Source organism: Hemicordylus capensis, chromosome 6, assembly GCF_027244095.1.
Source record: "Hemicordylus capensis ecotype Gifberg chromosome 6, rHemCap1.1.pri, whole genome shotgun sequence".
NCBI lineage: Eukaryota > Metazoa > Chordata > Lepidosauria > Squamata > Cordylidae > Hemicordylus > Hemicordylus capensis.
Window position 1 is genome coordinate 131,850,294 of NC_069662.1, and position 22,505 is coordinate 131,872,798.

General features: G+C 44.5%; 1 protein-coding gene across 6 annotated transcripts in view; it reads left to right on the forward strand.

Moving 5' to 3' along the window:
* CALCR (calcitonin receptor) overlaps positions 1–22,505 on the forward strand; it is a 360,448-nt gene that overhangs the window by 210,718 nt on the left and 127,225 nt on the right. For 4 of the 6 annotated variants that reach the window (XR_008310066.1, XM_053263181.1, XM_053263179.1 and 1 more), the window contains one exon: positions 20,058–20,142. Coding sequence is in view for 4 of the 6 variants with exons in the window: in XM_053263181.1 (XP_053119156.1) it covers positions 20,098–20,142 (45 nt within the window). In the remaining 2 variants the exon portion in view is untranslated. Of the gene's footprint in view, positions 1–20,057; positions 20,143–22,505 lie in introns of those variants that run through there. The other 2 variants (XM_053263180.1, XM_053263183.1) reach the window with 2 other exon arrangements.

A 22,505-nucleotide genomic window follows, 5' to 3' on the forward strand; every position in this document is an offset into this window, starting at 1 on the left:
AGTCTGGGTGTCAGCCACTGACTCCCCAACATGGAAGGAGTGTCCTTCCTTATCTCCATTCTCTAACTGCTGCCAACTGTTGAACACCAAAAGCAGAAATGTCAAGTACAACTGCAAAAAAGCCCTGAGACCTATCTGCCTGAAATGTTGCAGGCTCAATGACAATATCCTGAACTGGTTTCAGGTTTGCATAAAGAGGTGAGTATACTGAGCCACCCCCACCACATACACAAATAACCAGCTGTTATGCCTGAAACATTCATCCCGTTCTGGCAAGAAATGATAATGTTATTGTCATTCCCCCTGATTATGGATCTGGCCTTAGCACAGCACCAGTTCCTACTGGATGTGAGCCAGTGCTGAATCACAACCTGGACAGCCATTCAAATAAAAAGCAGTAGGCTGTTCTCACAATCAACATTAGGGTCGGGAAAGCCCCCTGCCCTCATTTGGGAGCTGTGCACGCTCCTGATTGGCCATCGTGAGAATTCTACAAGCAAGGTCGAATGAAGGAAAATACTTGTCTGTGAGCTGGGCACGGAGGCTGGTGGCCGTGGCAAGCCCAGGACTTGTACCCAACACCAGAGTGAGGGCGGAGGAAAAGCACTCCCCATGCCTTCCACCTCCATACCCAGCTTGCAGACAAGCATCCCCCCTTCTCCTACCTCAGTTACAGAATTATCATGATGACCAATCGAGAGCAGACACAGCTCTCTAAGTGAGGTAGGAGGTGTCTAACACCCTGCTAACTGAGCAAAGAGTCACCTTTTCCAAGTGGTGATTCTCTTATATTTAGCAAGGGGAGAGCAACTGGCCCTATCCAGCGCCAGCACAGCACCCCTCCAATGGCTGTTGCTGGTGTCTACCATGTTTTTGTTGTTAAGATAGTGAGCCTATTGGGGAGAGGGAACCATTTTATTTATGTTTATTTTTCTGTGTAAACCACTTTGAAAACTTTGGTTGAAAAGTAGTATATAATATGTGTAATAGTGGTAGTAGTAGTAGTAGTAGTAGTAGTAGAGAACTTCCCTTGTCTTGGTTTGGAAAAAAAAGGTACATAGCCATCCGAAGTCCTTGCTCCAGCAACGACTCCTGTTCCAAAATAAGGACAACTGTGGATGCTTCCTACTATTCCTTATTTTAAATAACATTTTAGATATAGCCTCGAAGTGTTAGTCTTTTTTTCCTTTATTTAATATTAAAATATTACTTTTGTGACCAGAAATGGGGGTGGTGGGGTGGGGACTCTGTTCTCTTGTGACTATTGTGACAAATTATGTTTTGGTTCAGCATTGCCAGGTAAGAAGAAAGATTTTGCAATAAATTATTGTGGCAGTTCCAACACGTTTCATGCTGGTTTCACAGTCAGATGCCATGTCTGTCGTTCACTTCATTCCCAGCTGTGATTTGTTTCACCTGCATGCCACTTTTTAGATAATTAGTCACCAGTATTTCAGACTATCCTCGCTCCCCAATCCTAACCATGTGCACTCAAAAGTATGTCCTACTTATTTCAATAGTATCTGTGGCCAAGTGAGTAGTATTAGAATGTGTGCCTCAGTTCCATGCTTCTGGTTCCTAAAATCTAAATTAACTTATAAAGCCACCTCTCTGATGAGTCCTCAGGACACCAAAGGGTCGTTTTTGTTGTCAGCTGCAATCTTGATATCATGATTTAAAACATAATAAAATATTGAACCTTGCCATGATCAAAAGCAGTGGGGATAATAAATGCAACATCAGCCTATATATTACACTAAATGTATATTATAAATAGATGCTAATAATTTATAACTGGAGGGCTTTGTTGGTTCAAATGCCAAATTATGCTGCAGTTCCCATTCTATACAGACAGATTTCTGGAAAGAGGTTCTACTTAATACCAAATGTTAGAGGCCGTGCCATTCTGTCAGTGCAGAGCAAATGTGAACATAATGCTTTCAAGATGTGGAAGAGAGGTTAAAAGGGATGCTAAAATTCCTTCTTAGCAAAAGAAAAATAGTAACGACCACCATTTATTTTTATTCTTGGCTCTTTGAACTACATCTGTATAGTTTGAGTATAATGTTTGGGGTTATTGTCTTAATTGTTCCAGAACTAATTGTACATACAAAAGGAAGATTCAACATATTGGTTACAATATTTTGAGATTCTAAGTTATGTTATACTTCCATATTAGGTGAGTGTGGCAGTTTGTAGTAAGTTCAGTGGCACAGAAGCCCCATTCAGTCGGTATGTGCACGGAACAATATTTGTGTACCGTTCCAAACTTGGAACGTTCAGTCGGAACAACCAGTCGAGCCAGTTATCCCGTCGGACTGAGCTTGAAACATTTAGGACATTCCGAGTGTCATTTTGAAGTCCAAAATAGCACTCTCCTGGCCTCTGCAGATCTGAAGCAGCCATTTGTGTGGTGATACTGACGACGCAAATGGTTGCCACATGTGCACAGAAGCCAGAAGAGTGCCATTCTGGACTCCAGAATGGCACTCAGAACACTTGGAACATTCTGACTCAAACGGAGTCTTTCTGTTTTGAACCTTGGAACAGGCCCTTCATTTGAAGGGTGTCCTGTTCCATGCATACAGGAGCTTTTCCAAATGGTGACTGAATGCAGCTTCACTACACTTAGCTTGGGGGAGTGGGAGTTCAATAAATAAATACATACATACATACATACATACATACGAGCGAACCATTTACAGTGATGTCAGAATGGAGACAGAAGGTGCTGTTCATAAAGCCAATGGCATTATTCAGCTTTGCTCCTGATGATTCCCTGTTATTGCACATTATGTGCATCCTAAAATGTAGCACTTTGGTGCAGAGCTCAGAACAGCTTAACTTTAGCCTCTTCCTGCTGCAGTAAAGCCACCTGTCTGGGAAAGGCCCCAGTATGTCCAGGTCCCAGTATATTTGTGTGAATGTGTGTACTTGCGTTCATTTTAAAAGTGAACCCGAGTACAGGTTCCCTCAAATGCAGAGAACATAACGTGTGAATAGACTGAACATAATGTGGTAATAGGGCTAGGAGAAAAGGTAAATTCTTAAATGCTAAGCCTTGCATTATCCAATGCTCTTGCTTTAGTATACTGAATCCTCATTGCACTGGTGTATACATTATTGTTAATTCATGTTATTAAGGCATATTTTTGAGGACATCTGAGCAGAACAGTGTCCCACAGTGATTGTGTGTGTAAAACACCACCTGTGCTGCCATGGAACAAGTTAGTGCTGCTGAGACTTAAAGGTACACAAACACAGTTGCCCAATACGATGCCCATTATTTCCTATGGGTGTTGCATTGTGCATTTGTACAACTCTGAGTGGAACTGCCCAGTTCTGCAACAGCATGGGTGGTGTTTAACATATGCAGTAGCCAGAGTCATTGTTACATATGGGGGCCCAGGTCCGTGTGTCCACTCTGCTAGAGGGACCCATGATTAGGAGTGTGCATGGAACTGGTCTGGGGCCATGTAAGAGGCCTCCGAACTAGTTCGAAATTGGGCCGGGCCGGCAGTCCGGCGTGGGCAGGGGAGTCTGTCTTTAAGGGCAGAGTGGTAGTACTTACTCCTCCCACCACTTTTCCCCCTCCTGCGCTCCACTTTGGTGCAAAGTTTTTGGGGTGGCAGAGTTCCTCCCTACCACCCCTGCCCTCATCGTTGTCCGGAAAAAAAGGAAGTTGCCGCACGCATGTGCCCGTCACCGCCGCGCACCGCACACGTCACAGTGTGATGGTCACACAATTGTCCCCCCTTGCTCAATGGCCACTACGTCTCTGATGCCTACCCTCTTTTCCCCCAACCCTTTACATTTCCGGAGTGGCGGGGCTTAGAGTTCTGAAATTGGCCATACGTGTAGCCCAGGATGGCAGGACCCTGTTTATTTTTATTTAAAGGAAATTGGTCAACCCTGTGATTTTTAATGATCTTTCCCTACTGCAGTAAAGCCACCAGAAAGTGTTCCCCACCAAAGGCTCCTCAGTAAATTTAGCAGTCGTGGGATACGGGGACAGGTTCACGTGTGGATCAGTAACTGGTTGAAGGATAGGAAATAGAGGGTAGGAATCAATGGACAGTTTTCACAATGGCAGGGAAGTAAGAAGTAGGATTCCCAAGGGATCTGTACTGGGACCAGTGCTCTTTAATTGTTAATAAATGATCTAGAAGTTGGGGTAAGCACCAAAGTGGCCAAATTTGCAGATGACACTAAACTATTTAGGGTAGTGAAATCCAAAAGAGATTATGAGGCGCTCCAAAAGGATCTCTCCAAACTGGGTGAGTGAGTGACAAATGGCAAATGCAGTTCAAGGCTAGCTGCTGTAAAGTGATGCATATTGGGGCAAAAAAACCCAATTTCACATATATACTGATGTTGAAAGTGTCAACTCAGTTCACGGCAGATGTGAAAAAGGCAAATTCCATTCTAGGGATCATTAGGAAGGGGATTGAAAATAAAAATGCTATTATTATTATTATTATTATTATTATTATTATTATTATTATTATTTTACATTTATATCCCGCTCTTCCTCCAAGGAGCCCAGAGCAGTGTACTACATTCTTGAGTTTCTCTTTCACAACAACCCTGTGAAGTAGGTTAGGCTGAGAGAGAAGTGACTGGCCCAGAGTCACCCAGCTAGTTTTATGACTGAATGGGGATTTGAACTTGGGTCTCTCCGGTCCTAGTCCAGCACTCTAACCACTACACCACGCTGCTATGGTGCAGCCACATTTGGAGTACTGTGTACAGTTTTGATCACTCTATCTTAAGAAGGACATTGTAGAACTGGAAAAGGTGCAGAAGAGGGCAACCAAGATGATTAGGGGCCTGGGGCACCTTCCTTATAAGGCAAGGCTGCTGCATCTGGAGCTTTTTAGTTTGGAAAAGAGGTGACTATGAGGAGACATGATAGAAGTGTATAAAATTATGTATAGAGTAGAGAGAGTAGACAGCAGGACTGTTCTTATGTTATATTAGTGGCACCATTACCATATTTTCCGAAACAGAAAACAACTGAATTTAAGATGATGCCCTTAAAAAATAGAAGTTAAATAGAAGTTAAACCTTTAGTGACCCAAAAGGAAGAGAACTCTGAATTTATTTTATTTTAATTTTATTTAATTTATTTAATATATTTGTATACCGCCCAAAACGCAAGTTTCTGGACAGTTTACAACAAAACAATAAAAACAACAAATAAAAAGGTTAAAACATTTCAACAATTTAAAACGTAAAACAATGTTAAAACTATTAAAAATAATCAGACTATTAAAACAGTATCTGATTAACAGCCTGAGTGAAGAAATGTGACTTGACTCCCTTTTTAAAAGTTGTAAGAGATGGAGAGGCTCGTATTTCAGCAGGAAACACATGCCAAAGACTTGAGGCAGCAATGGAGAAGGCCCGTCTCCGAATAGCCACCAGATGAGCCGGTGGCAGGAGGTTTAAGAAGACGTCCTGATTTCTACCATCAAAGAACTTGGAAATCAAGACTGAAGTTTTGATTTCAGATAAATATGGTACTTTCCACCTGCCAAATTTAAGAGCAGGGGCGGAGCCACCACTGGGTGAACAGGTTCAAAGAACGCGGCCCCGGATATGCCCCCCACATCTGATGTCAGACGTGGGTGGAGTGCATTATTTCAGTGCATTGACTAGGACAAAACAGATCTTATATTAGCTGTTTCTATATTTGTCAAGTCATGAATGACTGCTAGATGATAGAATGAAACCAAAATAAGTGCCCGAATGTGAGGAAATTAGCTCTGCAGGAAGAAAACAGAAAGAAGCCAAAAGGACTGATGAATTATGCTCTGGTGCCTTTGCCAGCATAAGGGGAAAATTCTTGCCATGATGAATGACAGTAAATCCTTTCCTCATTCTGTTTTCTTTCTTTTTAAAGGTGGCCTTAGGTCTCTCCATGAAGCACACTTACAGTAGGAAGACCAAAAAGATATTTATTAGACCTTAATGTGAGTCAGGGCTTAGACCCAGGACCCTCTTTCAAAGTCAAGGAATAGAAATTTCTACTTCAGTTGTGAGATTGCTTTCTCCTGAAAAGCAATCTCACCATGCTTGAAACAAACTTTCCTGGATACTAACATTTCAGTTGCAGAACCATCTCTTGAAATATAGAGTAAGCACTACTTGTGGGTTATGTGCACCTCTGTTTACAGTCAGCTTGGATTGAATACATGTGTATGGTGGAACAGTAATTTAAGCACTCTGCCACAAACCCTGATCCCAGTATACTGTGCCACAGTGTTTAGATGTCAGTTTCTGCAATGCACACATTCAGTCCAGGTTAAGCAACATAGTTGTCATGGAATAAATAGCATGGCCAGGAACCTGAGCTGCTTTGAGTCAGATGCATGGGTGTGCCCAAGCCTTTTTGGAATTATTTTATGTTCTTGCCTTTGAAATGGGGAATGGCATGCATTCCTTTCACATCATGGTTGAAACTTCTCCCAGTTTCCAAAGAGGAAAACTTTGTGTGGCATGTGGGGGAGAAGGCAATAGTATTCAAGAAACACAAAGCCAGAGTTCTCTTGGTCTGGAAAACTGCTTGCATAGTTTCCTGGATACAGTCCTCCATATGGCGGGGTGGGGGCATTGCTCAGTGGTAGAGCACATCTAGTGACCCAAAACTGAGGACCCCTGAACTAGACACATTGGAATGGGGCCATCGCTCAGTGGTAGAGCTCTTCTGGTGACCCAAAACTGAGAACCCCTGGACTAGACACATTGGAAAGGGGCCATCGCTCAGTGGTAGAGCATCCGCTTTGCATGCAGAAGGTCCCAGGTCCAGTTCTTAGCATTTCCAGGTAGGACTGGAAGAGACTCCTGTCTGAAACCCTGGAGGGCTGCAGCCAGTCATTCTAAACAATACTGGATCAATGGTCTGACTTGGTATAAGGCAGCTTCTTGTGTAACTGTGTAATACCTACAATGCATCTGAATGTGCTGAACTCTCCCTGAAGTGTAACATGAGCTCAGGCTGACAAAAGATATGACCATGGCAGAAGGTGACTGAGAACCAATTCTAACTGTGGCAAGATAGGAGTGGAGGATAAGAAAGGCTGCAGCAGAACGCGGCTGCTTTAAAGGGATTTTTAATCAGCCCTATGTGGCCTAGGACCAAGTAGGGATGTGGACAGAACCGGTTTTGCCAGTTCAGTTTGAATGCAAACCAGATTCAAACTGACTTGGTCCAGATTCCTCCAAACCAGATCCCCCTTTACCAATAGACCCCCGAACTGATCCAGTTCAAACCGAACCAGATCCGAACTGACCTGGTTAGGTTCCAGCTGAACTGGAACTAGTCTGGTTCGACTGCCAGACTGGCTCGAACTAGTTTGTGGACTGGTTCAGGGTCTACTGGTAATGGGGAATCCAGTGGGGATTCCCCTTTACCTGTAAAGGGGCAGGGGGGCTTCCCTAGGGCTAGAGGGGTGGGGTGTGGGAATCAGAGGTACCTACAATAAAGATTGATGGCAGCAGTGACCGTGGGGTGGGAGCAGCAGCAGCGCCACCCTCTCTTCTGGCCTTTCCCAGAGTAGCCCAGGCCAGCAGCTGCCTGGTTCAGGCCTCCGCGCATGCCGGATTCCTCCTCACTGAATTCCCCTTTACCAGTAGGTTCGAACAGGACTGGTTCACACATCCCTAGGACCAAGATGCCTAAAAGACTGCCTTCTTCCTCCTGAACTGATCAGCTGGGGAGACTGCCCCATGCAGCATAGCGTTCCCCCCCCCCAGTGGCTGTTGCTGCTGGCTAACATAAGAACAGCACTGCTGGATCAGGCACAAGGCCCATCTATTCCAGCATCCTGTTTCACACAGTGGCCCACCAGATGCCTCTGGGGAGCCCACAGGCAAGAGGTGAGGTTGTGCCCTCTCTGTTGCTCGCCTGCAAGTGTTATTGAGGGGTATCGTGCCTCTGAGGCTGGAGGTGGCCTAAAGCTACCAAACTAGTAGCCATTGATAGACCAGTCCTCCATGAATTTGTCTAAGGGGACAAATTCATGTATTTCTTTTTAGATTGTGAGACCTTTGGGGACAGGGGATCATCTTGTTTGTTTTTCAGTATAAACTGCTTTGAGAACTTTTTTGAAAAACAGTATTCCTATTAATAATATTAGGTCCTGCCACCATCTGAAGTGTGATGAAGAGGGCTTTTGTTTGACTATGCTTAGCCTGTGGAACTGTTGAGATCTTTCTGGCCACTCCCTAATGATGATTTGCTGTGTTTTGAAGGTTTTTCTGTTTTGTCAGGGATTTGACCTGCTGGATTTCTTAAATGTTACTGCTCTTCCTGATTCTGGGACTGTATTATGAAACCTCTACTGAGATCCAGTTGGCCAATGCTCTGATTCAATAAAACATGGCATTTCCTTATCCTTTGCTTAGTAAGCTGATTCTTTCTAGTACCAGGTTTATTTTTATACCCAATTTATTTAATCCTTTTATTCCATATCTATCTATCTGTTTCCCCAGGCATTATAAATTGCTAAATAGTACTAACCAGTTTTTCTAGCTGCATTTAAATACTCCCATAATTCCCAGGACTGCAGTATGCAATGACCAACATCCTAATACTCAGAGGTGCTGCATGCAAAGCACCTCCACAGCATTTAGTAATCCAGAGTGCCACTGCATGGGCACTTGCACACGGGGAAGGATTTTTGCTGATCTCTTCTTCCCACAGAAGTGCTCTTCAACACCCCCAAATATGTCCCCAAGGGTTGTGTAGCCCTCAGGGACATATTTAAGGTTGTTAAAGAGTGCTTCCAGGGGAAGGAGAGGTCAGTGAAAATTCTGCCCTCAACCCCACTCATGAGTGCCTGTACACCTCCGCAATATCAGTCAGTGTATTGGCCAGTAATTATTTTAGGCGAGTTCCTAACCTTGGCTATGCTGCTTACATTGACCATTTGTAAACACAACTTCGTTTATATTATCTTGGTGAATAGACACATACACACGAGCCACATAACTTACTTATAACTAACCCTAGTAAAAACATGCCACTTTTGTGTAGTCAGAGGGCATGTAAATATGAACTTTAAAATCCTATTTATATTTTACCCCAAATAATATGGATGATGTAAAACAGAAAAAATGATGGCTTGTATATATCTCTTTTCTACATGATATTAAAATTAGCTTTCTAATTTGCCTCTGAGAAACTGAGTTGAGGAAAACTTTTGATAGCTTTTGATAATCAGTAAAGAGCTCAGGCTTCTTAGGAACATAGGAACTTAGGAACATGGCCTTTTACCAAGTCCAACCATTGGTCCATCAAGTATTGTTTGATATATGTATTGTCTTGCCCTCCACTGTGGCAGATACAGTGTGGATTTGGGCATTCAAGTCTGATTGGTGAGCACCTTAGGAATGTGTTTGATGTTAAGCAGAGTCCTGGTTAAGAACATCGGAACATAGGAAGCTGCCATATACTGGGTCAGACCATAGGTCAATCTAGCTCAGTACTGTCTACACAGACTGGCATTGGCTTCTCCAAGGTTTCAGGCAGGAGTCTCTCTCATCCCTATTTGGAGATGACAGGGAGTGAACTTGGAATCTTCTGCATGCAAACATGAAGATGCTCTTCCCCAGCTCCATCCTCTAAGGAGAATATCTTACAGTGCTCACACATGTAGTCTCCTTAGCAAAGGGGGAAATTCATGCTTGCTAACACATGACCAGCTCTCCTCCCTTTCCTTCTTTCCTATCATTTAGTAGAGATAAAAGCAAGAAATATAATTGGAGCACCACACATCACAGTCTCTGGTTTTGCATCCTGTGCAGATCCAACTGCTGGAAATTAAGACAAGCTTATTCAAAGAGTTTTTATGTAAAGTGACAGCAGCAATTCCCCATTTCAATTAAGACAAAACCATCACTTTGCTAAACACTCCATTACATATTTTTTTTTAACAACTCCTGGTAGAATCCACACCATTAATTTTTGAACTGTGAAGGCAGAAGATATATGATGTACTAGAATTGAAATTAACCATTTAATTAAGAAAAACATTTATGGAACACTACAGGCAAAGATCTAATTTTGCTAATTTGCTGTAAATGATGCATCTGGAGGTATTTTAAATTAATGCAATCTATTCAAACTATAAATAGTGAGTGAGTTACTTTTACTAGATGTGACAATTGCTTTCAATATGAATCCATGTTTTTGTTTTTGAGCTAAACATCTTGAAGCACTGTTTGTCCTGTCATGAGCTAAGTTATTTAAAAATCGAATCTTAACTGCATTTATTTGAAAGGATGTTTCAGAAAAATGATTATATCTGTGGCTTGGCCTGAGATGTGTAGAACCAGGCCAGCTGTTCACAACTTCTTTACAGTGGTCACATCCAATCGGAGTGCAGAAAGGCTGCAGTTGCTACCTACTAAGGCTGTGTATCAAATCAGGCTGATCATTGGAACTGATTTGATATGAACCCTATTGGACAGTTTTTTATTAGTTGGACCAGATGAAAAGATTGTCCAATAGGGCCAAATCCAGTTAGATCTGATGCAAGGGTGCCCAACACACCCTGTATCAGATTGAATCAATGTGTGTTCAGTGTTTCTTATGCTTTCCTTGTTGGAAGGCTTAGAACAGACAACACAGTAGACACAATAGTTCTCCAAAGCTGTAAGGTCCATACAACATTATGAGGAGAATAAGAAACAGTGAACATTTAAGCTTAAGAGAAAAAATTGTATCATAAGGATAATATCAAGTAGTTATTTACCTTGAAAGTTAAATAAGATTACTGATAACAGAACAGAGTGAGTCATATGGAGAGAAGGAAAGTTTATATATTATTTAAAAATGCAAATTAGACTGGAATTGAAGAAGATTATGAAACAGAATGTTAGCGCTTTCTGTCTTCCAGTCATCAGCACATGCAGCTGTTTTGTTGACTTCAGTCATCAGGACATTCAGTTGTGTTAGGTTTGATTATTACTCTTCCAGTTATTAGACATTTAGCAATTGTATTCAGATTGATTACCCCTTTTTGGATGTTTCTCGTTTATTATCTCTGACAGATTTGTATATTCAAAATTGTGCATCTCAATATATCGTGTATTGTATGACATGTATCTAAGCTCCTTTTTGTAAGATCGGGTGATATATAATATTGAGGTATATATTTATACAGCAGTATTGGGATGTTCTGTTTCTCTGATACATGGGCTAAATTTGATGTGGGCATCCTTGGTTGCGCGCGCATGCGCACGCACACACACACACACACACTGCTGTTTATCTGGAGAAAACAGCCATGTGATGTGTGGTTATATTGCACTGCCCCAACCATATTTAGGCTCCTTTTTGGCAACATAATGCTAAGTGTGGCAGGTCATATTAGCAGCTATGCAGAGGCAGCTTCCTCACTTCTGATCTGAAGCAGGCACCATGTGCTGGGGACATGGATTATTTGTGTGGGGTCACCTCAGTCCTTGGAACATGGCATTCGACTGTCCCTTAATGAGTTCTGATTCTCTGTTTCTAACACAAATGGTGTCAGAGAGACCACATGAATTTACCTGAAACATGTATTTTGTTCCCTCTTGAACTGGTTTAGAGGTATCTCAGTCATAGAGCATCTCCCTGGCATCTCCAGGTAGGGCTGGGAAAGACCCCTGCCTGAAATCTTGGAGAAACTGCTTTCAGTCAGTGTAGTCAATACTGAGCTAGGTGGACCAAGGTGGTAATGTCCACCAGCAAGGCATTACTTAGTTGCCGTCAGGGTTGCAGACAGAGGGAAAGCTTGAGGGGCAACACCACACTTAAAAAGATTTTTAGGGGAGAGGAAAGACGCCTTTGGAAAAGATAAAATCTGTATTGGGAATTCAGATATGTAGGCTCTTCTCACGATGGGGGGAAACCAGGCTAAAGGAGACCAGCTCGGTCCCACCCACCCATTGTGAGAACCACCAGGTTCGTGGATGAGCCCAGTGGTTCAACGGCGACTAGCCTACTTAAATTCCCCTCCCCTTAAATGTGGTTAGCAGAAGGAGTGATCCACTAACCCCTTTTGCAAGATCGTGAGATGCCACGGCATGGCTCCGCACCGACCTGCAAGTAGACCCCCGACCAGGAGGCTACAACAAGCCTCCCAGCCTCAAGGGTCTCTGCAGAATACCCCACGCATGCGCGTGGGGCAACCTGGGACTTCCGGGGACTGGATGGTCCCTGATCCCCTCACCCCACCCCTACCAGTTCCATGACAAAGCCAGTAGTTGTGTGGGCAGCCAATCCAGCCACCCAGGACTGAGCGCCTGCTCAGCCTGCTCGTGTGTGGGGAGAGCGGGCTAAGCCCGCAGAGCCCGGTTAGGCTCTGCACATGGAACATGTAGATTATTAGATTTGGTGGGAGAGTTTAGAAAAAGGAAGGGGGAACACCTCAGATACTTGCGGGGGGTGGTTCTGCACCTCTGGTTGCCATTCAGTGGTGGTGACCATTTATTTCCCAATATATGAATTCATCAGCCTCAGTGGCATAGGGAGAATGCCGGCGGCCATGACCCCTGCACATCTGATGTCAGAAGCCCCTGTATATCAGTCCCCAAGCCAGCAAATATCCACCTGCATGCCTGGGGTTAACACGGCGGTGGAGTGAGATGAGAGAGAGCGAGGCAGCCGAGCAGGGCAAGAAGAGTGAGAATGAGCTGCAACTGCTGCTCATTCTCCACACACACCCCAGCCCCACCCATACTGGCCACCACTGTCAGCCATTCAGCTCAATACATCACCTTGGGCCAGCCTAGCCTATAGCGGTACTGATTAAAAGTTTGGAGGTATTTATGTTAGAGGTTGTTGATTTTTACCCACAATAGGTAAAACAGCAGAGCACTAAGGAATGAGCACACGCTCCAGTTACAGAGTAGGTAGCAGAGGATGGTTTGGATATTGCAGCTATTTAGAGAAAACACATGGAGATCCTAAACACTAAACATTTATTGGTTAAATACACTTAGACAGGAAAGACCTATATCTAATCTAAAGGACTACATCGTGGATAGGTAAGGAGAGAAAGAGAGATGTTTCCATCTGCTCTCTAGGAGGAAAGGAAGGATTGTGACTCAGCACAGGAAGTGCTGCAGAGTCAGTTCAGGGGTCACAGAGTAGGGACAGATAGGGAGACCCTGACTCACTGTCTCTACTCTCAATGCCCCTAGTGGTCATTAGGACAGTTGGTGCAAAAGGTCGATGCACTGGAAGTTCATCTCCAACAATTTACACCTCTATTTACACACTACTCTATTTATACACTACTCTGAGCTCCTTGCAGAGGGATAAAAATGTGATTAGTAATGTTTTATATGAAAATCCATGTCCTTTGGATTCAGCATCTTCATGTCATTTCCCTAACCCACCTAATGCAATTTATTGGAATTGGTTAAACAAGTCTCAAATATTAAACACACACACACACACACAGAGAGAGAGGCTGGGATCCAAAGAGACCTGCACGTGTGTGTGTGTGTGTGTGTGTGTGTGTGTGTGTGTGTGTGCATACTAGGTGTGATGTTGGGGCAGCTTGTCTGACCTTCTTGAATGCTGCTCTAGGGACTTCACTGATGTTCAAGCATGGCGTCTGGCAAGCTGCAAATGGGGTTCCAAGAGGAAGAGGGAGGGGGAGCCTGGCTGCACACATGTACTAGATTGCACATGGCCTTGGGATCTCAATCTGCTATCTATACATAAATAAAATGCAAACTATATCAGTGAATTCCAAACTGTGCTTTGCGTAACTCCCAGGGCAGGGGCGTAACGATAGGGGGGGCAGGCAGGGCACGTGCCCTGGGCGCCACTTGCTAGGGGGTGCCAAAAAGTACCCCCGCCGATCCCCTGCCTTTAAAAAAAAAATCTTATTTTTTTTAGTGCACTGCAGCAGTCCGCAAAGAGCAGTCCCCCTCCCCCTCCCCCGGTCCCGGCGCACCCCCCCCCCGATTGCTCAGCTCCGGCACTGGGCGCAGCGTTTGCCGTTTGCAGCGCTTGCTTTGCAGCTTCGGCGTCGGCAAGGCAACGGACCTGACCTCTCTTCGTCTGTCTCTCTCTTTCTTCTTCGTGACTCAACACTCCGAGAGTCTGCTGATCCCCGCCCTGCCGCCCTGCCCCACCACCAGTTGCACATGCGTGTCGGGAGGTCACGCCGCGCATGCGTGTCTGGCCTGGGAGAGCTCGCCGCCTGCATGTGCACTTGAGGCCTCCGCCCAAGCGAGGCTGAGGGAGATGCCCTGCCTGCCCGCCCGGCTGGCTGAGTAATTCGCACGCCCCTCCCTGACCCGACCCTTCCTCCCTCCTCCTTTCCTTCCCGCCCTCTTGGTTACCCTGCCGGCCAAGGGAGCCTGGCAGAGCTAGCGGCGCCGGCGTCATGTGACAGCGCTGCCTAGTGCCAGGAGCCTGCCTGAGTGGGGGAAGCGGAGAAGGCGAGAGAAGCACTCAGACGGACTGGTGGGCGGACGAGCTAAGGTGTTGCTCTGTGCAAACAAGGCAGAGGAACGCACACACACGCAGGCTCCGGCGGCCACACTGCCGCTCGAGAGGAAGAAGAACCCGGCCCTCCCTCTTTCCTTCACGGGGACGCACACAAGGGGAGAGAGACAGACAGAGAGAAAAGTTCTTTGGTTTTCCACGCAAGACGACAACGCCCTGTCCCCCCACTAACTTCTGGAGCAACTTCTGTGCCCAGTTGAGGGTTAGTGGCGCCGCATAGCTTCACTTGACAAGTAAAAGTAAGTCGCTAAAAGGAAGGGGAGGAGAAAAAGAGATGGTAGTAGTGACTCCAAGGAAAGCAACATGTGAGTTGTGGGGAGGGAGGAGAGGGATTGGAAAGAGGAAGGGGGGACATGGGGGGTGGGGAGAAGAAGGTGCTCCTCTGGGCACAGCGAGCGGGAGCTCATAAGAGCCTGTATACTGTATGTACTTGCGTGGAGAGATTGCTGCTTTGAGGACACGCACGCACAAAGCCTAGGCAAGGGACGTTTGCGAGAACACTTCTGCAGCTGAAAAAGTTGTGAAAGGGAGGGGGTGGAATCTCAAACTCAACCCCTCCTCCATTCCCAGTGTGGGGAGAGAGGCGACTTGCCATTTGGATTACCAGATGCCAGTTTCATGGTTGGAAGGACGTGCTACAGCTTGCATTCACGTGTATATCCACACTGATCTGCGGTTGACTGGAATTATATGGAGAACTGTGAGGTGGTTTGGGGTTTCTGTTCGTTTTTTCTTTTGAAATAAGACAACTTTCTGTCTTGGAGTTGTGGTCTTGTCGAATAAGAAGCATCTAACAAAAGCCTAGGTGGCGTGGCGTGGCGTGGCTCTTCAGAGGCTTTTAAAAAGGAAACCCCAGGACGCACTAGGATGTTGGATTTGACTGATTTTGCAGCAAACTGCTGGGATACTCTTCTCTCTCCAAGTGGGAAAGAATATTGCTATGTGTACGTTTTGTTTTCCTTAAGTTGATGATTTCAGTTTCCGCTGTGTAAGATGCATTTTGGACAGCAGCAACCCCTCTAACTGCCCCCACAGCAGCCTAGCAGGGACCCCAGAAGTGTGTTTAAGGGAAGAGTAACTTGCCTAGGGAGCAAGAGGTTGCTGATTTGAATCCCTGCTGGTATGTTTCTCAGACTATGCGAAACACCTATATTGGGCAGCAGTGATATAGGAAGATGCTGAAAGGCATCATCTCATACCAAAGAAAACGATCAAGTTGCAGCAACAAAGATATACGTACATTAATTGAATTAAAAGAGAAAAACGTGTGCTTGCTGTTTCCTAAATCTAGGGTAAAGAGCATGTTGTTTCAAATAGCTCCACTCATTACGTTGTAGATTGGCTTTCTAGGTCCAATGAAACATGTGTGTCAGTCAGATGTATGTTTGCGGTGGGGGGGGGGCGCAATTTCAGTGCTTGCCCTAGGCGCCGTTTTCCCTAGTTACGCCTCTGTCCCAGGGTACTTGATGGCTTTCTTAGGGATACCTTGTAGTTCACCTCCTTAACCATGGAGATGAAACATCAACTGTATTGATGGTGACATAACGAAAACAATGAGCTGGTTCATGACTGGCAGATGGATAGGAGGAACGTGCAGTCAGGCTTTCAAGTCCTACCCACAATCTGAGTAGGATGACACAGGATATGCTTTCCCTTTTGGGGAGTTTTGGGAGGTTGTGTGCTGCAATGGGAGCCACACAGCTCCTAGCAGCAAACTTCCTTAAATGCCCCCATCCTTAAATGAGGTTAGCGGCATGAGTGCACCGCCAACCCCATTTTTTCTATCATGAGTTGCCATGGTGACTCATGAGGAGATCCCCAACGGGAAGCTACAACAAGCCTCCCAGTGTCAGGGGTCCCTCTAGAATGCCCCATGGGAGAATGCACTCGCGTGGGGCATTCTGGAACCTCTGGGCCAGGCGACCCCTGATCCCCACAACCCTGACCAGTTTCACACAGTGGCCCATCAGATGCCACTGGAAGCATACAGGCAGGAGTTGAGGGCATGCCCTCTCTCCTGCTGTTACTCCCCTGCAACTGGTATTCAGAGGCATCCTGCCTCTGAGGCTGGAGGTGGCGTATAGCCCTCAGAGTAGTAGCCGTTGATAGACCTCTCCTCCATGAAGTTATTCAAACCCATCTTAAAGCCATCCAGGTTGTTGGCTGTCACCACATCTTGTGGCAGAGAATTCTACAAGTTGATTATGCATTGTGTGAAAAAGTACTTCCATTTGTTGGTCTTAAATTTCCTGGCAATCAATTTCATGGGATGACCCCTGGTTCTAGTGTTATGTGAGAGGGAGAAGAATTTATCTCTATCCACTTTCTCCACACTATGCATGATTTTATATACTTCTATCATGTCTCCCCACATTCATCTTTTTTCTAGACTAAAAAGACAACATCAATTATATTCTTAAAAGCAACAGGAAAAAGGGAAGAAAGAGAATGCATTGTGTCGTTTAAGTGCCTTATTTAACAGGTTTTCAGCTGGTAAGTTCTACCCATAACTGGGTACAGCTTTCATAACATGACCCTAGGGTGGTTTGCACCAAACGTATCACAGCAATTTTTTTTTTTAAGTGGGCAAATGAGAGAGACTGAAAGAAAGAAGGAGAACGAAAAAGAGAAAGAGAGGGAAAGAGAAAACAAATCCAGGAAATAGTGAGGTATTTTATATACCTTTATTAGATTATGGGGGTGGGTGGCATTAAAAGCAGGTCTCACGTTAGTGGCATTTCATCCTAAGCAACTTATTATTTGAAAGAGGGCAAGCCAACCTCATCTCACTGTGGTTCAATGGTTGAGTAGTTAGAACCAAATGTCACACATTGTTAAAGGCTTCTGAGCATGCGTGGAGAGGGAGACAAAAGGATGAATTATCTTGGCTTCTGCTACCCCATGATGTGTTTTCTGGCTGTCAAACTACCTATTCTTTGCGAGTACACCAGCAGATGATACAAAGCAATAGCATTTTATCTCTGCAAAATCATTGTTTCCAGCTTTGAACAAGCAGCACAATCAGGAAACGGGTGAGAAACTGCAGGAGAAATAGAACATTTTACCCCACTTCTGTTTCCGCCATGTTTTAATATTGTCATGGCTTAGGGCTCAGTGAGTATCTGGTGCCAGAGCATTGCTGAAACCAAGCCGATGTGAATCCAAACAGTCCCTTGAATAGTAGTCTCATGTAATCTCATCTCAATAGTAGTCTCATCTATATCTATCTATCTAGCTAGCTAAAAAATTGTTTTGGTTTTATCACCTAGTTACAGATCTAGGTAATATATGAAGGGTGTGTAGTGCTGCTCACCTGTTGAGCTCAATGGTGATTATTTATCCCCTAGTAAGAGTATTTAGGAGTATTTAGTATTACAGCCATTTATATGGCTCCTGAGTTCGCTGCCCCAAGCAGAGGTGGCTCTTTCATGGGGCCAGGTAAGGTGGTTTCCTCAGGTGGCAAGTGTGCCATGGGACACTGAATGCAGACACCACACCCCTTGCTGCAGGTGCCACACACCTTATGTGGGCACTCCCATACCGCTCTCACCTCACCTCACCTCTGCAGCTGCCACCCCTGACTACAGGCTGTTCTTGACTTCCAACTGTCCACCGCTGCTTATGGGTCGATGGGGCTACCTTGCCTCTCTCACCAACCTGTTTCCCAGCCCAGAAACTGCCCTCTTCTGCTAGCTGCAGTAGTAGTAGCTGCAGTTGTGTATCTTGTCATAGCAGCAGCAGCAGCAGCTCCTGCAGTGGCTGGATTCTTGTCACCGCTGCGGTTCTGTGGGCACAAACACCAGGACTGTACTCTTATTCTTTTTCTCTCTCTCTCAAGCCCACAACTCCAGCCTCTAGCACCATGTTGGTACTAGAGGGAGAAGGGAAGAGAGAGAGAGCTATGTTTGAACTCATAGCATCCCAACTTATTCTATCTCTCTCTGTCTCTGTCTATCTATCTATCTATCTATCTATCTATCTATCTATCTATCTATCTATCTGTCATATTTATATGTTGCCTGATATGTGTCTATATGGTGTAAAAGTAAAGTTGTGCCATCAAGTTGGTGTCGACTCCTGGTGACCACAGAGCCATGTGGTTTTCTTTGGTAGAATACAGGAGCGGTTTACCATTGCAATCTTCTGAGCAGTATGGGATGATGCCTTTCAGGATCTTATATCTGAAAGCTAAATACCGCTAAATATAGCTAAATACAACACATGTAAAAACAGAATAAAAAACAATTAAAATTTTGTACAGAATAAACACTGTTCAACAGTTTAAAATTAATTAACTTAGACAAGTGTTACATCACTATCAAGGACTATCATTTAAATGTTTAAAAACCTGCATTGTGGGACTTTCTGTCCACATGTCTGGTGGTTGACAGTTGTGTGAACAAGTCTGTAGAAATCTGTGATGAATTCCATTCTGACTCAAAGGAACGTCCAGGCATTCCATAAATCAGAATTGAGCTGAAACTCAGTTTTGCTTTCCTAACATTTGAAAAGCACCTCCATTTTTCAGTGTGCTTTGTAATTGCCCCCTTGAAAATGTTGTAGACTTTTCTTCTAAGTCTTCTAATAATAGAAGGAACTGTGCAAAAACCCCTGTCCACCACCCAGTTTTCTGTTGTTGTTTTTAACAATCTCTGATTCATAGGAACATAGGAAGCTGCCATATACGAAGTCAGACCATTGGTCTTTCTAGCTTAGTATTGTCTTCACAGACTGGCAGCAGCTTCTCCAAGGTTGCAGGCAGGAATCTCTCTCAGCCCAATCTTGGAGAAGCCAGGGAGGGAATTTGGAACCTAGATGCACTTCCCAGAGTGGCTCCATCCCCTGAGGGGCATCTCTTACAGTGTTCATACTTCTAGTCTCCCATTCATATGCAACCAGGGTGGACCCTGCTTAGCTAAGGGGACAAGTCATGCTTGCTACCACAAGACCAGCTCTCCTCCCCTGTTGCCATATATCTATATAATTCATTGGCATCTATATATCTATATCTATAACTATATCTCTATCTATCCATATATCTATATCTATATCTATAAGATATACCCGTCACTAATCCCATGCATGGCAGCTCTCAAGAGAGTTGGAAAGTGAGGGTAGGGGAAGGCGATGGTGGCAGGGAACACAAGGCCGAGGGACAGGCCAGCAAATGGGCAGGCAGGAAGAAGAGAAGGTGGGGGGGAGAGAAAGTGGTGGGGGGGAAGAGAAAGCAGCATGGGGGGAGAGAAAGTGGCAGTGGGGGGAGAGAAAGAGGCAGCGGGGGAGAGAAAGCGCTGGTGGCCGGGGGAACTAGAGGTGCAGATGCACTGCGCCCAGGCCAGCTAGTATTTAGTAATACGGTTAACATCTTTAAATATTCTGGAGCTAACTTAATGGGAAACCTTTTGGGGTGTCATTTAGACAGTTGAAATAGTATTTATACATTCATCTAAGAAACACCATTTTAAAACGTGGTTATGCAAAACAAGGCATTGTCTTTATTTGCACCCGATATCTAATGGTTGTGTTTTTCTTCCATTTTCAGTAGGGCCAAGAACAGCATTCTGCTCCAGAAAGGATCTGCAATGGCCAAAAGAACCAATGGTTGCTTTCTACTGCTTATTCTAATTGTAAGTAAAAAACAAAAGTTACAAAAATTACTTTTACGTCTACCATGAAAACCAATAGGAAGATTGAATATTGATGTTAAATAAATTCATTGAATACTGTTCATATCCCATTCTAGAGGACTGATGTGCAATTTTTTAAAAAATCAGTCCAAACAACTGTGAAAAGAAGAAATAAGGGAACTTCTGATTTCTTACCTTTGCCATCACATTCTTGAGAGACAAACTGTTTTATGTTGCTGAAACATTATTGTAGCATCTGGCTTGTTGTGTCTTCAGCATATTGGACTGACCTATTTTTGCAATGTATTTTTGGTGTAGTGAAGATGTACTAAGTTTACCACTCTCTGCTCCTTGGTTATTGAATTACACAGAAAGATATTGTGGCTGGGTTGTCCTTTCGATTTGGGCTGAATTTTTTGCTATCCTACATTATTTATCTCATTTTTATCTTTCCTTTTTCTGTGGAGTTCAAGACAATATACAGAGGGTTATCCAGTGGTCTCCCATGCAGTTACTGTCCAGCCACAGCTTCAGCAAGGTTGTTGAGACATTATGTGCCTTCAGACCATGACCTGGTACCATACAAAAGGGCTAGAGGTATCACTTTCCCAGCTTGAGCTATGCAACTATCCTTGTGAAGCACAGCTATATCATAGCAGGGAAATAGGGCAAATATTGGCACAGCAGCACAAATTGATGCTTCTATATCTTTGATAGAAGTGAGAGAGGGTCCTGCCACTTGCATAAAACCATCAGTTGTATCCACTTGCCAGCATTAGAACACTTTTCCTGGTTTATTGCCTGATCATATAAACTGCAGTCAGGGTGGCCCTTTCATGTGCCAAGGTGCTGGGTCCCCTGTGTGGCAGTGATGTGGTTCCCACCTCTGTGCATATGCGGAGACTGGAACTGCACAGTTGCTGTGCAGCCACACTGCTGGGGAGCGTGGCGGGGGGAGTGTTGAGATTTAGAAGAGCTGGTGCTGCCAGCAAGGTGCCCTCTCAACTTCAAACCAGTTGAACCAGGTCAGTTCAAATTGAACCCATTTTGATTCAAACTGGTTCTGCACACCCCTACCCCATCCCTACCCATCACACCAGGAGAACTAGAGGAACACAAGCCAGCACTCACATGATGATCCAAGGATGCAGCATTAACTTCATCCTCAGAGTCCCCTGAGGACCCAACAAAATGATCAGAGGCCTCCCAGCATCATTGAAGGGAGCATTTACAAAATTTGGCAAGGCCCCTTTAAGAAACAAATCCTTCCCTAGGGATGGGAAGCAGCCTTAGATAGATAGATACTTTATTTACAGCCAATGGCCAAAACAGGGAGCAGCCTTAAATGCTGGGAGTCTGTTCTGAGAAGCTGCAGTCATGTCCACATACCTAGCTCCTGTGATCCTACTTGATGCTAACTAAGGTTCTGACTCCTGGCTCTTATAGCTGTTCAAGGTCAGTAGCATTTCTGGATCCCTACCTCAGTAGAGACCCCAGTTCAATCCACAACTAGATAATACATTCAGCTCAGTGCCTATTATCCCTGAGATAAGTTTTCCATACAGCTTTGGATGTACTGTTTGGCTGCACTCCGTTTGAGTTTGGTGACTACAAGCAGGGGACAGTTGTTAGGGAGCTTGGAGGGAAGATTTCTTTATCTATCCCAGCTGCAGTGGAAATGTATAGGTGAGGAGAGCACTGCAAATTAATATTATCTGGAGACATAGAGTTCTAAACAAAGAAATGTATTTAGGAAATCTATCTGAGAGATAGAGAAGACCTACATGACTTGCTGCTAGCGACATACAGGAAGTGAGAGAGGAGAAGATGGAAGTCTCTCTCTCCAGGTGAGAGAATGAAACCTGAGACTATCAGTCTAACAAATGAGAAGTAGACTAGAGAAAGCATAATCAGAGAGGAGATTCCCTTGCTCACTATCTCTACTCCTAGAGCCCTTAGTGGTCAATAGCATTGCTGGTGCTAAGAGTCGATGCCATCAGGAGCTGCATCTCCAACACTCATTACGTGATAAGATACACTCACTGGGCTAGCTCAAACATAATGGTAAACTATGATTTAGCACTACATGTTTCTTCTTCCCTTTTCTTCCTTATTTGAATGCAATACGAGAAGATTGAAAGTTTTCACTAAAAGTCTGAAATATGTCAGAAGTCATGGTTTGATCCCTCTTTTTTAACTAACCACAGTCAGAACAAACTACAGTTCCCTAAGTTCAAATAATAGAGATTGGTAGTGTATGCAAAAGTGGATGAAGAAGCTTTCAATCTCCTCTCTTGCACAGAGGGGGAGGAGAGGGGAGAAAGGAGCACATGATCCCATGACTTGCCAAGGTTCATTTATGC